Source organism: Plectropomus leopardus, chromosome 8, assembly GCF_026936395.1.
Source record: "Plectropomus leopardus strain MGB_pleo_1.0 chromosome 8, ASM2693639v1, whole genome shotgun sequence".
Classification (NCBI taxonomy): domain Eukaryota; kingdom Metazoa; phylum Chordata; class Actinopteri; order Perciformes; family Serranidae; genus Plectropomus; species Plectropomus leopardus.
The window spans coordinates 28976495-28992637 of record NC_142183.1 but is presented as its reverse complement, the minus strand read 5'-3'; the positions used below and the strand labels follow the sequence as shown (position 1 = coordinate 28992637).

General features: G+C 40.4%; 2 protein-coding genes across 2 annotated transcripts in view; both read left to right on the top strand.

The window, feature by feature from the left end:
* The first annotated feature begins 2373 nt into the window (after positions 1-2373).
* Positions 2374-3898, top strand: her11 (hairy-related 11). Its single transcript, XM_042492812.2, has 4 exons — positions 2374-2455; positions 2791-2886; positions 2991-3084; positions 3218-3898. Exons 1-4 carry the CDS (start codon positions 2402-2404, stop codon positions 3868-3870), a joined length of 897 nt encoding a protein of 298 aa, XP_042348746.2. The 5' UTR covers positions 2374-2401; the 3' UTR covers positions 3871-3898.
* Positions 3899-5145: 1247 nt separating this feature from the next.
* The window catches only part of micu3b (mitochondrial calcium uptake 3b), a 53224-nt gene continuing 42226 nt past the window's right edge, over positions 5146-16143 (top strand). Inside the window, exons 1-2 of the mRNA XM_088081340.1 lie at positions 5146-5352; positions 5636-5675. The gene's annotated coding sequence lies outside the window, so the exon portion shown is untranslated. The remainder of the gene's footprint in view (positions 5353-5635; positions 5676-16143) is intronic.

Below are 16143 nucleotides of genomic sequence, written 5' to 3'. Positions count from 1 at the left end.
GCTGTGTGTTATACAGGCTGATGGCTAGAGTTCTTATGAGTTAGTGATTATCACCATTATAGTCCTCACCCTCCACAAAAGGAGCTGTCCTTCTGTTTTCGAGCCAAACTGCCTGATTCACACCTAAATGCTTGTGCTGTGTGAAGAACTTGTGTTCATCTTTAGTGGGTGTGGTTAAACACAGTTTGCTCTCAGAAAGAATCAACATTGTATAAAATCATCAGAATAGGGATTTATTACCAGGTGATTTTCAGTCACAAAGACTTGACTTTGTGTTCTCTGTTTTTTTGTGTGTGTGTGTGTGTGTGTGTGTGTGTGTGTGTGGGGGGGGTGTCATGTCGTTTTTTATGTGGAATAAGAATAGGGCAAAGTGCTGCAACTCTCAAAAACACAATCTGAAGTCTTTCAAAAACATGACAAAAAGGCAACAACCATCTTAACATAAAATAGCCCCCCAAAATGAGCAAGAGATAAGGAAAAAGTTATGAAAAAATGACCTGAAAATAAGAACAATTCCCAAAATAGTGTCAAAAATGTCTTTTTTTTACTGTAATAGAATTACAATTATAATATAATTGTAATTCTAATTCTAATTGTATAATTGTAATATCAGTGTAAGAATAATTAACGTTTTTTAATAGCCTATCTAAAAATCACCCCAAGCTAATTGTCAAGTTATTTCCTTACCACCTTTTATTTTATTTATTTATTTATTTATTTTTGCAATTAATGGGACATAACTTACCAAGATGCTAATTAAGTTGTTCCCCATTTTTTCTAAAGAAATCAAAGCATTTTTTTTTTTTTTATTTAAATTTTTTATTTTGGGGGGCTAATATTCACAGTTTCTAGGCTATGTGATTTTACAGTAAAGTTTGAGTTTGGGGTAGCTTTCTCACCGCACTGCATTTATGGGCACCCTGATCCCTATAATAGGCTAAAGTGTGGAGATAACACTGGGATGATCGGATCACTGGGATCCCGTAGATTAAGTGGCTTTTCAGAGGCAATGATACTTCCGCTTAAAATCAAAGAGAGGCCGATTAGTGGAGGCTCAGAGATCACTGCTGGTAACCATGGAAGCGAGGGACTCAGAAAAACTCACTTTGCAAGACAGATTTTTAACAATATCTAGGTTTATATCTAGCCTCCTTTCTCTCGGAGTATATATAGACAGCATAAAATATATTTAATTTATTTTAGTAAATATAACCAACGCACTGCGTTTGTCTCTCTCGTCCAAATGTTTAGGGGATTTAAGCCACGTGGACCCGCCCCATAAATAAGTCCTATAACGCGCTCGCCTGAGCCTGTGATGGAAACTAATTAGTGGAAATGTGCCCTTTGGTGTCAGAGAAATGGACCGCTGACTTCTAATATCGTAACCCGTCGGGTGTGTCGGCCACACTGACAAAAGAGTTGAAGCCAAACGGACTTTGAAAAAATGTAGTGAAGTCAACAAACGCTTTGATTTTTTTAAGGGATCTTGTGTGAAGTCCAAACATCAGGTATACCAAGCAGCTGACCTGCAGCGGCGCACGCTTAACACTCAGGTGCAATAATCATCCTCGCACTTCACATCCACACACAAATGTGGCGTGCTCCCTTTTGTCACTCAGTCTGTTTATCAGTTACTATATATTTTTTTTCACGTGCTCAATGCATGCATCGGAGTATGTTGCATTTGCAGCTCAAATGTGTGATTCGTGAAACTTGGCTGCAGAAATAAAGTTAACTTAATTTAATTCCATTTGGACCAAAACTGCTCTCATTTGGTCTTTTCTGTCACTTATCCGGAGTGTGGATGTCTCACACATCATAAAAAGCCCACATAGCTGCTCACTTTCTCACTTCATGTCTGTTCCCACGTTTCCACGACCAGTTTCCCATGGTCTCACTTCAGGCAGTGGAGTTTTCACAATACATTTGGCCTGATGAAAGAAATACTATTTATGATTGGCCATCACTCATTAGATAAAGTTTCAATGTTAAGGTCTATTTCTTGTTTACTTATGAAATGTTCTCACTATGGGCCAAATAAGACAAAATATTGTGTTTAACTTTCATGAATGATAAACTATAAAACCACCTGACTGCCTCTGTCTGATGCTGTCATTATTTGTTAAAAATAAAGCTATAGGTTATTGGTAAAACTGTTTGCTTTGATATCAGTTGCTAAAAAGTAGGCTAATTTGCGAGTTTTCAAACACAGTTTCAATTTTTACAACGGGCCATAATAAAGTTGGGAAGCCTATGGACCATTTTCTGTTAAGTGTCGTCACTAACACTTGTCAGCCAATCAGAGGCAGCACCAGCTCTACTTATAGCCACCCACAGGCAACAGGGGGCTGTTTGAACTGCAGCAACCTTCGGTCAGGACATTTGGACCAAACTCTGCAATATGACCAGGAAACTACAAAACCCAATACAAGAGGATGGCAAGACCAGAAAAAGGGTAAGAACTTTGAATTTATTTTGTTTCTTAATAATGATAGAGCAAGCAAGTTTAAGACATTTCTAATAACATGGCAACCTAAAAGTTGTTCTTATCAATGGCTTACAACTGATTTACAGCATTAGAGATCACTAAGGCATCACAAAACCAAAAGGTTCCTAAATAGAAAATGGGAAAATGGTACGCTGTACACTGCATGTGGATAAATGTAGTGACCATAGACTATATATATATATATAATCTTTATATACAGTGTATGGTGATGAGACACCTTTTGGTCAGAGAGCTGGGACCACAGCTTTACCACTCACATAATGCTGTTCATCTCATTCTAGGTTCTGAAACCAGTTGTGGAAAAGAAGAGGAGGGACAGAATAAATCAAAGTCTGGCTGAACTGAGAAGTTTGCTGTTGAATTACACGTCTGATCCAGTGAGTCATACAAATCCCACTCATCCTTCACACATATTTAAAGGGATCACAGCCTTACAATGATGAAATGTATGTCTCCCCTGTCACACTGTGATCACCCACAGCGGCTGCAGAATCCTAAAATAGAGAAAGCAGAGATTCTTGACTTGGCTGTGGAGTATCTGCAGAAGTGGACAGATGGGAAGAATCTGAGAAAGGGTTAGTCAAACAAAAAAAGTTCATTCATTTGTTCAAATTTGTCACAAAAGTTCATTTTTCTGCAATAAATCAGTGTTTTAATCGTATATTCCTGTTTGATCCCTCATTCTGGTGTTTTTTTCAGTTACCGCAGACTCTGCTAGTAGTCACACAAAGACTCCTGCTCCTGTGGTGAGTCTTCATCACTTTGAGTCCAACGCTCCTGCTCTCTTCACCATAGAGAGTGCAGGATTTCAGCAGTGTGTGGCCCAGCTGACCAGCTACATGCACAAAATAACACCGACACAGAGATCGAGCCTGATGGAGGGGCTGAAACATCACACACAGAGCCAGCATGCAAACAAACCAGACTTCAGCCAAAGAGTGCCTGAGACTGAGGCGGCTGATGGACCAGATGGAGTATCTCTGGATACCGTATGCACCTCTGAGATGAAAGATGAGCCTCCCAAGTTACCATCTTTCTCCCCATTCCAGCCTCAGTCCTGCTCCACACCGTGCCACGACTATCTGTCCCCTCCTCCCTCCCCCTGGTTTTCTCCTTCCTTCTCCACATATGCCACCTCTCCTCCTTTCCCGTCATTTGCCTCTCACTTCTCCTTCCCCCCCAGCCTGTCACCTCTGTCCTCCAACACCTCCTTCTTTAGTTTCTCACCCACAGCCCCTCACTCAGGCCCTCCTGCCCTCCACTGCCCCCCTCTCATCTCACTGAGATCCCCTCCACACCCTGCACCCAGGGAGGGGTCACCACCAAACTCCTCTTCAGCTATGTGGAGACCTTGGTTTTGATGAGGAGGAGCAGAGACTGACAAACTGGGAAAAGCAGGGCCACCTAGTGGGAACTAACTGCAATCACTGGTTGTGGGGAGGAGGAACAACTCTCCATGCTGGGAATGTACAGTGTATATATTATTCAAATTTCCTATATTTTGTATTTTTTTGCTAAATAAAACTTCTACTTGAACTGAATGAGTCTAAGTTTATACATTTATCCATGGTATCCATGTTATTGTACACCTATTGTGAACTCCTTCAGAGGCCACTGGTGTGATGTCGCTTAGACACATGAATAAACCTTTAATTGATATACATCACCATTAATATTTTCCAGGGTTGATTACTTACATTAAGAAAATAACGGCTTGTGTTACAAGCTTTCTGAAATGTTATGATTACATGTATTAATTAAAAATTAAAATGTCGGCTACCAATTTGCACACATTTCCAAAACAGATGTCTGAATTTGGGATAAAACAGGTTCACAATACATATTTCACTTGGTTGACATATTAGAGTACGTACATATTAGTAGTAACGTTTTTACAGAGGGAATCTTTTTTTAATCACTCCATAAATCAGAAAGTACTGACATCAACATATATAAAATGTTATATAAATCAGGTTATGAATTAAATATGAACCAACCCCTATGTAATACCCTTCACAATTAAAATATGAATACTAAATTTAATGTATGTATGTGCTACTGAAATAGAGATTTCTGTCTCAAAGTAAAAATAATAAGAAAAAATCTATTTTTGAGAAAAGGACCCTTAAAGATATTTATTGTAAAATTCCAAAAAAGTACAAATGAGAAAGGTACACATTTTAAATTGATATCACTATGAAACTCCCAGAACTCCTTAGAACTAAAATAAACTCCTCTGTGTATTTTTGCACGTTTTAATTCCACTAGTCTTAAAGACATACTTAATGGAAGCAAAATACTTAACAACAGCAACAAACAAACAAACAAACAAAAAACAAAACAACAGAAATGCCAATGAAGCCCATCTACCCACAACTAAGAAAAAAATCATAATATTACAAAAAAAGTCACCCTTTCATCAAAACTCTTTAGGAAAGGTACCATTTCATTTAGATTCCCTCCAAATTATAAGATTATTCTACGTTTATACTACTATGTAAACTATGAAAAACCATTGAAAACTATTCAATCAAATGAATATTTTCTTATTTTATATGACATTTATTTCATATTCAGATGCAACCATTGCTGGTGTCCAATCAAAGCCTCTATTTGATCACGTGACAAGAGACGCAACCTGCGCTAATCACGCGAGCAGTCACTCAAACGCAAAGGCGGTTGCTTGAAAAGACAGGAGAGAAAAGAACAGGAGGAAACGGTTGCAAAACTCCCTAAATTATATTGTTTTGGATTAAAAAAAAAAAAAATTAATCTCACAGTCGCCAGCTGAAGGACACGCCCCTCGTAGCTCCGCACAGCGTGTGTCAACAAACATGTAGCAGGTAAGCTAACCTCAGGAGGAAGCCACATAAGGTTGGTCTAAATAAGAGACAGCGAGTGCTGCTTCTAAATTACCTTAACATTTGGCTTTTGTGTTAGATGTGAATGTTAAGACAAGACATACATGTAATATTTAGGCAAAGTTGTAGCCTGCTATTAAATAAATGCCTCTACCAGGTGGATAACCAGCCTATAAATTAGTATGATAAGCTAACTAATTGCCAAGTAGATGCTAGCCCTTTCTAGCATTAAATAACCCTTGTATGTACATATTTTCGGTTGCAGGTCTAACCAGTCAGAGACAGAGTCAGAAGCATTCAAAAAGGTGAGTACAAGTGCTTTTTCAAGGGGATTTGGGCTATTGTTGGGCCGCCGTGCCTTAAAAGGTAATTATTTCAGAGTCAGGTCACTGCCAAACACCTGTTTCATTGTGTGTCTGTACTTTCGTGGGTTAACTGTGTGTGTGCTGCTCTAGCTGGTCCGTTTTCTTAGCATGGTGTTGTTTGCTGATAAATTTTACAGCTCGTGGGGTTGTTGTAGACTGCTAAAAAAGCCTGAAAAAGTCCACGTTCATTTCAGCAGACAGTTGGGTGTTTGCTGTCACGTTTGTGTAGTTGGACTGTCACAGCATGATCTAGCTATGTTTTTGATCACTTCCTCTTTGACCTCTGTACTCTGCAAGTACAATAGCTGAAGTTAAACATTCTCACATGGTTGATACAGCCTCCATCTATCTATCTATCCATCTGTGCCTAATTGTGTGTGCATAACCAAGTGTGTTCATGTGCGCTTTATAACTATGGAGCCAAAGGGCATATCAAAATAGCCTGCACTTGGGCCTTGTGTTACTAACTTAAGCCACTGCGCTGAACACAGAAGCTGCTTGTCTACCATGGCCTGCCTCAGTTAATTTATTTTCTTGTGTGACTTTGGTGAATCCGAACTAACACTTTAAAACACCAAAGTCACACAATAACACAAGCAAATTAACAGTTCGAGGCAGCGGTAGACCAACAGCTGAATTATTCATTTAACCCAAACCTTACTGGGCTCATTTAGTGTGCACAATATGAAATATGAAGCACCAACAGTGGCAGGTACTGAGTGTGGAAACAGTTGAGAGGTTTAGAGGATGTTAAAGTTGTGACCAACAGAGGGCAGCAGTGACACAGCAGCAAAGTATCTCCATCCCTCCCTGACCTCTCACAGTGAGGATAACAGAAGGGGGCTGTCATTTGGGCTAAATAGAGGATGTCATTGAGCTATTCCATCAGCGATAAGCCCAAGATGCACGATCATCATTCTTCTGTCTCTCAGTGCTCAACCCACTCTTTATCTGATGATCAAATCTTTATTACAAGCTCTGAATATTTTCAGCAGGAAAGCACGGACAGATCTGGCTTTAGAAAACAGAATCTATCACATGATAGAACATGTCTTTGGATAATGGTTATCCCCCCCCCCCTTTGCTAATTTTTGCACTGAAGAAGCTCTCTCTGTGCCATTAGTTATGAGGTGTCCATTGTTCTCTGTCAGAAAAATGAGAGGGCAGGCACATCACTGGGAGCCTGATTCTCCACACTGTCTCTCTGCGTGTTTTGATCATTCTGCACAGACACATGAAAGCAGAGAAGGTCGCTCACGCCAGAGAGGACGATTGCAGCGGCACGGCACATAATTAATAGGGAAAGAGATCATCTCTTAGAGTGACCTGACAATGGTTGAAAACTCCTTGGCGCTTTCTCAGGACACGCTGATTAGAGCTGATCCTGTTACCGTCTTTAATCACTGTTTTTGTTTGCCATGAATGAACCCATGCATTCCTGATTTGGAGAAAACTAGAGAGGTTGTGCCGTGGAGGTGTCAAGGGTTTGTCATGGCCTGCTGAGGATCTCTGAATACCTTTGTGTTTGAGTATTTCAAAAGTTGAAACTAGAATTACCACCTGGCAGTTGTACGCCTCTGCAAACCTGTCAAGTTTCACTTAGAGTTAACATCCTCTGTGAAAACATGGATGCTTCACACACCTTCCCCTTTCTCTACAATCAGCACAGTTTCAAGGTGAACACCCAAGATTACTGTTACTAATTCAGTATCTGACCAAATGTCCACTTCTGTTCCTGACTTATGATGCTGAGTAATTGCCCGAAACATGTTTTTGCTGAACATCATGATGTCACAGTGACCTTTGACCTTTTGAAGATAATGTCTTCACTTTATTTTTTTATCCATGTAGACATCTGTGTGAAAATCTGTCAGAAATAGTGTATGAATTCTTTATTTACGACCAAAAACATGTTTTGTGAGGTGACCTTTGACCACCAAACTCTGAACATCATCCATAAACTTCATCCATTGTTCTTATTTGAAGCCTCTTTTTTTATTGTGTTTTCAATATACAAAGTGTAAAATTGACTCTACATATCCCATAGACAGTGACAGCCCCAAACCCCCCTCCAGAGGTGGAAATTCACTTTTTTGTCCACCTGCCACTGTGGCTCGTGGATTCCAAAATCTACCAGCCACTCAATAAAAGACCGTTGTTTCTTCGTCAGGTAAGGAGACCAGATCTTGCAGCCACTTGCATATTTTACCAGCATTTGGCTGGTGCTAATTTCTAACCCTGCCCCCGTCCCACCCTCCCCCATCCCTCTCGTCCTGGGTCTTCGTTCTTGATTCCAAGTGGATGTTTATGCCACATTTGAGGATATTCTCTCAAGGCTTTTCTTGAAATATTACATTCACGACAAGGAGACTGATGTAACGTCACAGTGACCTTTGACCCCCAAATTCTAATCAGTTCATCGTTGAGTCCAAATAGATATTTGTGCCAAAAATTTGAAGAAATTCTCTCAAGGTCCTCTTGAGATATTGTGTTCATAAGAATGACGCGTATGGACAGATAACCGCAAAACATTATGCCTCTGGCGTCTGCTATCGCTGCTGCAGAGGCACAAAAACCTGCACGCTTTGAACATATTCACACAAACAGAAAGATTGCACAGGACAGGTGCTTTTCATGAGTGTCATTGAAAGATCTAGACAGTAAAAACAGTAAATCCACTGCTAAGCTCTTCAGATCTCCCTCTTCATGTCTAATGTTTAACTCGACTTGCTTGAACTAAATACTTCTAGCTCCAGAGTACCTTTAAGGTCAACTGCGACAATGTTATAAATCTAGGTTTCCGAGCTATGTTAACTGATGCTTGCTGTCTCTTTTCCTCATTCCACAGGTCTTAACCAGTTTGTACTTAAGTCCAGTAGCAGAGGATTACCTTACACAGAGGGCAGAGCTAACTTTTCTTGCCAACATTTATGCAAAAGCACTAATCCAACAGCATTTAAGACCATTTCAGACACCTTAACTTACGTCCAGATTAAGAAGAACTGCCTCAGGCTGGATACAATCACAATCCACAGAAGATTGTTCACATTAAAGGGATAGTTTAGGTTTTTTTTAAACTGGGTTGTATGACATACTTATCTATAGTCAACATATTTTGTACTGTACATGTCAGTCGACACACCTCGAGTTTGGAGAAGCATGCTGGATTTCGAAATGGAAGCTAAGCACTCTACTGCTGTGCAGGGGTCAGCAAGAAAACATATTAAACAGGCACCTATGAAAAGTAAAAAAAAACAAAACAACAATAATCTGTAAAGTGTATGCTATATTGATATTGAGAGTATTTTCACTACTTTACCTTTCCAATAGACAACTCGTTTTGGCAGGAAGCCCATCAATGGCTATGATCTTGTCAAAGCCACCAAACCTCATCGACAAAAACAGTAATTTTAGCTGACTGAACATCGGAGCTGCTGGCCTACTGCTGCTTCGATCAGTTAGTCTGTTTCTCTTTTTGTGTAACTTGGACTAACACTTTAAAACACCAGTCACACAGTAACACAAACAAATAAATGTCCAAGGCAGTGGTAGACCAGCAGTCTGGCTTTGAAGAGCAATAGAATGGCTTCATTTTCCAGTTGGAAATTGCTGTTAGATGGAAATGTAAAGCAAATGAAAATATTAAACTGATATTGATTTTTTGTAGGTGGAACTTTTTTTAGGTGAGTAAAATATGATTTGTTGCTGATTCCATCCACAGCCGTACATTGCTTAGCTTCTGTAGTCGACTCCAGCTTGCTTCTCTGAACTGGGGGCATGCTGACTGCCATCTGTAGTATGTAATATACTGACTATGGATAAGTACACAATGAAACCCCACGTCACAAATTTGAACTATCCCTTTAACTACCTGATATTTGGGCGATGGAAATAACTCATTCTGATATCTGTGCAGTTATATCTATAAGAATCATGAATAGCCCTATTAACATTGCTTTTAACAACATTTAATGTGTCAAGTGAATAACTAGGTGCTAAACTTTTCAAAACCTTGAAACAATCAAAAAAGAACATTTAGCTGTGCTGTCTGCTGTCTGTTTGTATAGGAGTGACTGTGAATTCTTTTGGTGTTGAGTCAGTTTGTTTAACTAAGCTCGATTTTGGACGACAGTCCATGGACACAGTGTTTTTTATCAGTCGGATTTAAGGACTGCAGCACACTCAGTCAGCATCCCCAGAGGAGGAGGAGGACTCCTCACTCAGATCGCATGTCAATACTCAAGAATGTAGATCTGTCACTACCCACAACTAAATATCATTTTTCCTCCCTTTCATTTCTCTCTCTTTCCCTCTCTTTGCGAGGCTCTTTGAAGTAATAGTGAAAGGATCCCAGACTGTAGCAAATTACCTGAGGACTGAAACATTTTTGACATAAGTCCTGAGAGACGGGGCGAGCCACTTTTCCTGGCGGCCCCTTTGGCGTTTTTAATCTGGGGCTGAGGGAGACAGCGGCGCTGACAGAATGATGGGACAGCTGGACATGCTTCCAGGCCAGCAGCAACAGGGCAAAAGAAAAGCCAGGAGAAGGGCCACTGCCGACATCTCAGCACAGAGCCAACAACTCAGGACAGGAGACGGAGGCTGGCGCATGGACAAGTGTCCTTGAGAGACATCCACCTCCTCCATCTTGACTTAACAGCTGGTATCTCCACTCGGGGAGGACCGACTTATAAAAATATTTGTTTTGGTCTTATTTGGGGCACAGGGTTTCACTAACGGTAATTAATTAGGTATATAAATATTACATAACACTTTTTTATTTATTTCTACACTATATGGCTATAGATGGCAGCGTCAGTCGGTCAGTGCACCACTTTGGTCCAGATTGCTCAAAAACTTTGATGGCTTGCCATTAAATTTTATATACACATTTGTGGTTCCCAGAGGATGAATCTCACTGACTTGGGTCATTCCAAGAATTTTATGTAGCACCAGTGAAACGTCTCAACAACTATTGGATTGGATGCCATGGAATTTGTGTTATGTTGTCTCCTTCAGGATGTAATGTAATAACTTTGGACTGTTTATCTAATGCTACCATCAAGTCAAAGTTTCTGTTTTCTACTTATGAAGAAATACCTGCAAAACTAATTACATTCACCAGCATTAGCTGTATAAGTGTACAAATTTTAGCATGCTAACATGCTTAGTGAACATGATGGACATTATACCCGTTAAACCTCAGCATGCTGTCATTGCGAACATGTCAACATGCTAACGTGAGCATTTAGATCAAAGCATCACTGTGCCTATAGAAAATGAGGTTTTCACTATTACCTGGGCCTGCTATGGTGGTTATTTGCTGCTTACCTTTTCTATTTTGTTTGGTTTAATAGACTAACTGGGCCAGATATAGGAGTGTCACCTTACCTTTGCATGTATGACTGTGCTGCTGCAGTTTGTGAGCTTTTCATAAGCAGATATTGTAGCCAGCCACTACAAAACTGTTCATGAGTATTCAGGGATTTGTAACATTTTAACTCATGCAGTGTAGCCTTTGCACGCAGTCCTAAAACCAGGTATGTGAGCGGAGGTAATGCAGCACGGTCTGTATTCCTGCCTTGGGCTGCCAAGTCTAGGTCAAGCATTTAGTACCGTTGCTTGACCACTTTAGGAGGCACAGGTACCAGAGCCCATTCCTCACAAGATGGCGCCCTTGTCCCCCAAATTTAACATTGCAACATCAACTTCACATAGTCTTACAGAACTGCTAGCATGGCTTAAGACTATTGGCCTTGTTTCCAAAAACTTTTGTGTTAATTATTGCTTATTTGGACATATCATTTTGATGTCAATGAGAAACACTAAACATTTTGCGAAAAAAAAAAAAAAACCACTTTCAAAAGATACGCAGTATGGAAAACATGAAGCTACCACCAGCAGCCAATTAGCTTAGCAAAAATACTCAAAGAGGGGTAAACAAAAAAGTAAATAAAAATCTGCCTATCAGCACCTGAAGCTCAATAATTACAATAACGCATGTCGTGTTAGTTAAATCCACAAAACCACAAATTTTCAGGAAGTCAATGTTCACAGCTGCTATCCCTACACAAAACATTAGCCGAGCTAACTGACTCGAAAATGCTCTCAAACAGTTGCTTTAGGATTTAAAACCAAATTGCAGGGACTTTAAAAAACTTAAAAGAAAGAAAAAGAGCAGGAAATTGGAGGTCATTAATATCAGCTCTTTGGTGGACAAAGACATGGGAACATCCCAAAATCTCTCCAGGAGCTTAATTGTCTCGGCAAACATGCTTAAAGCGGACAGGAAGTAACTTGAGCCAAACAGGAGGGAATCAAATCAGACATCGCTAGCTTGTTTTTCAGGGCAGGACAATTATATTTGACATAAGGCGCTTTTCACTCATGCATCAGTGCTCTCCACTTTCATGGGCTGCTATCACACTGGTCCAGTGGTTTGCCTTTCTTCCTCTCAATTTTACAAAGTCATTTTGCTGGAGATGATGAACAATGGCCGCCTTTTCAGAGATCCTATAACCTTTTCTTCCTGAGGGACCGCGCTGCAATCAAGTATGCAAGAGTGTATTGTAATTCACTTTGGTTGCGCTGTCCAAATTGTAATCTTTCCTGCACTGCTTAGAGATATCTCAATGTTTAAAGTGCAATTAATAGTCAGCATGATCTCACCTGAAATTGGGTCTCTATTGGCTTCATTGAGTTGCCACATTTTTTGCCAGTTTTTTTTTTTTTTTGTATCAAGAATCAAGCCTTTTCCGCCTGTCTGCTGCTGCTTTCCTGTGTTTTGTGTTTGAGCTTTGGAGCTGTCTACTTTGTCTCTGGGAACATGCATCCTCCTCAGCCTCTGTGACCCTCTCTTCCCTCCCCCTTGGGTGGGCTGTGACCCCGCTAGCCTGCAGCTACCCCAGGTTACAAACCCTCACCCTGAAACGCTTGTAATCCCAGGGATGTACTTCAGTACACTATATGCTCTTTGCCCCTTTCTAAAATTCAGTAAGAACCTCACAGGTCACGGGTCATCGTACCAAACAGAAGCTGCAGATAAAAATAGCAACTGATACACAGGTCATCTAAAAATACTACCTCCTGTCCATTCTCATTTAGAGAATACTTTGTTTGGCGGCAACCTTTTGGGAACTTTTGACATTTCGTCCTTATGTCACCAGAAACAGGAGTGAGAGGCCGTTTTGTTCGTGGAAAAGGAGGCTTGATGATGTAGATGTCTTTTTCCTTGTATGTAACCTCATACTGCTGAGAAAATGTCAGAGTGCAGGAGAGAGAGTGTGTGTGGACATCAGATTCTCCGGGCCCTTAAGGGGCCCCCTGCACTGACAAATAGAGCAGTCTGTCCTTATCTCTACAATAAGAATTCCTCCGAGGACTGCAGCGTCTGAGGCCAAGATTTTGAACAATGTAGAGCACACTTAAAGAGGGTCTAAAATTAGTCTCATTTGCAGTTTTGTTTGATTTTCTATTATGGATGTAATTTACAGTCGTTGTACCATATTTAACAGTGAAGTGGAGATAAAAGATGACAGGTACCTTGATGTTCCAAATTTACCACCATACGACAAATCTATAATCAGATGCTCTTTCAGAACAACGTCTAAACTAAGAATGAACAAACAAATCAAGCAAGCATTCAAGATATTTATAGACTTCTCACTCATACATTACGAGCACGGAAAAAATGTCTTTTTATTAAGGCGTCACAAGCTGACACCTGGCAGAGCTGGTGCAGATGAGCAGAGTGTGCTCTGTCTTGGGAAGTTGGAGTTTCCCGCTGCAGCTCCATGCAGGAACAAGCTCTGAGCAAGAACAACGGTAAAAGAGGAAATTACATACCTTTAACCGCCAAATACCTTCACCCTGCAGTGTTCTGGTAGGCATTATTAGCAGCGCTGTGAAGGGTTTAGTTTTGTCACTTTCGTCAGATAGCACTGATGCTTATTAGCAGCACAGCTCGAGGGATGGCATCGTCATTCTGGATCTGCTGTATCTCAATAACTATTTAATGGATTACAATGCAATTTTATAAATTAATTCATGATCCCCATAGGATGAATCTTAATGACTTTGGTGATATCCTGACTTTTCCTCTAGCGCCAATTTGAATTTGTCTGTTGTGAGTAGGTCTGGGTAATATTTAAAAAATGAAGATACCTATACCATAAGCTACCCTTTTAGTGAGCGATACCAATAGATCACTTCATTTGATGCCTTCTTTTTTCTGCTTCATTAGATACCCATGATGTGAATGTGAGCAATCAGCTGTGTAAAATGTCAGCAGATGCCACACAGCCATACCGTCAAATGTTTTTGTGACATCTTGCAAGCTGTACTGCCAACTGGGTTGTAGCTGTTGTGGTTTTGGACCAATCAAAGCTAAACACCACATTCAATCAAAGAATGCTTGCTCTGATTGTTAGCAGGGAAGTTATTTTTTTCTGGATCTGGGTATAAAAACAATTGAATGCAGGTAAATGCATCTCTTGACTGGAGCATACTCCTTGGCAGTTATTTCAGTCAGTACCTTAAAGGTATCTAGTGCCAATACCCATCCCTAATTGTGATCCTTTCCCAGAAACCATTACTATCGATTGGACGACAATTTAGCCTCTGGGAACAACAGTGAGTATTTCAGAGGTTGCAGAAATCATAACAGATATCCGGTCCAAGACTTTCTCCTGTGGAGTCATTGTTCACAGTCTGATTAGCAATTCAAGACCCAAGGATAGAGTTGGGAGACGACTAATATCAACAGTTATCTGTACATGAATCCAGATAATTCTTTTAAAAAGGCTAAATTGTCATCAGACGATAGCAGATGAGTTCTGAAATTGCAATTCTGCCAATGCGTTCTGCATCTTTTGCTTTCCATATGGAACGTTTAGTTGCATGCAACCAAAGCCCGCTCAATTGTGGCTGGTCCATAGTCTTCGGACTACAAACGGAAACCAAAAACCTTCAGATACTGTAATCTTTTACTATCACCCACAGATACTGAATTTATATGCTGATATATTTATAGACATTAACTGTGATTAAATACTTGCAAAATGAATGAAATTTCCCTGCCTAGCTTTTAGTGTTAAAAGATGTAAGCAAGGCTGAAGAATCTTGTTCTTGTTTGAATTTAATGACATTGTCACATGAAATCAACAAAGCAAATGTAATATCAGATTTATCTCGACAGATTTGCAGTTCATTTTTAAAAAAATAACTCCTACTCTTAACTTAAGTTCTGGGCAGCTTCTCACATTAATGTCTCCCTGCTGTATGTGATACATATCGAGTGACGTCTGGAAACGTCATCACAGCACATGCTGACGGGCATGCAGGCAGAGAAGGCGTCACAAAGCCAAGTTCATCTCAGTTTTTCCACGTCATAGTCAGAGATCGGCTGACACTGATACGTCAACCACAGAAATATTAGTGCATCTTAAATGTTATTTAGATGTCTTTTTTCTGGTTGTAAAAGGGTTCATGTTCTGTGCAGAAATGCATTACATAAAATCTCTGCAACGCTCTGTTTTCTGTTAGATCCTGTTGCCTCCATCCTCACATGCACCCTTTTCCAGATTCGGGGACATTTAAGAGATGAGCACGCTATCTCGTCCTGAGAAGTGTTGCGTGAGACGATGTGTGTGTAGTTTATCGGAGCTTTTCTTCTCTCTCTTTTCATCCAGCTCCATATTTGTAAGTCCTTCATAAAACAGAGATGCCTCCTCTTGAATAAGACGAGACTTATCTGTCATTCAGACTCCCCCTCTGTTTTCACTGTGGTCTAACTGTGTGGACCACCAACCTCCCATCTTGCCCGAGGACTGAAGGCGGGGAGATATGATGAAACAGATGAGATTCGTCTCAGAGCTACGGGACCTGGTGGTACTTTGTCTGGCCCATCTAGATCGCTCTGATAGGGTGTCACGATAAGTAACATGAAAGTACCCTGTCATCAGCTTTTTTCTTCTCCTCTTCTCTGCCCTGCAACATCACAGCAGGGAGAAGCCTCCATGATGCCGAGAACAGACAATTCGTTTGCACGTTACAGCTTTCCAGAGGCTTAATAGAAATATGTCTGCTTTAAATGAGCAAGAGAAAGATTTTTAAAAACATCTGCTCCCATAATTAATCACCTCATTGGTTCTACTCGGTCCTATCAATCATGAACTTGTGCATATTCTCCTTTTCATGGTCTGTGGACTGTCTAAAGCTTGAGGCCATCAGTGATGTTTTATTATCGATCTGATTCTCTGTCAGATTACAGCTGAGTCCAGGAGGCCCTGAGTTCCAGCTTGGCACACAAACTCAGGGCCTCCCAGTCTGTGATTTGTGAGATTCAGCGAGGTGTTGAGCTGCAGTGCCAGCTGATTTACACTCTCCATCTCCACCCTTAAAACAGCAT

Excerpts from the sequence above, each read along its gene's own strand:
- her11 (XM_042492812.2), top strand. The coding sequence starts at position 2,402 with ATGACCAGGAAACTACAAAACCCAATACAAGAGGATGGCAAGACCAGA. Across the intron at positions 2,456-2,790 it reads ATGGCAAGACCAGAAAAAGG|GTTCTGAAACCAGTTGTGGA; the intron begins GTAAGAACTTTG and ends ATCTCATTCTAG. Across the intron at positions 3,085-3,217 it reads TGGGAAGAATCTGAGAAAGG|ACTCTGCTAGTAGTCACACA; the intron begins GTTAGTCAAACA and ends CAGTTACCGCAG.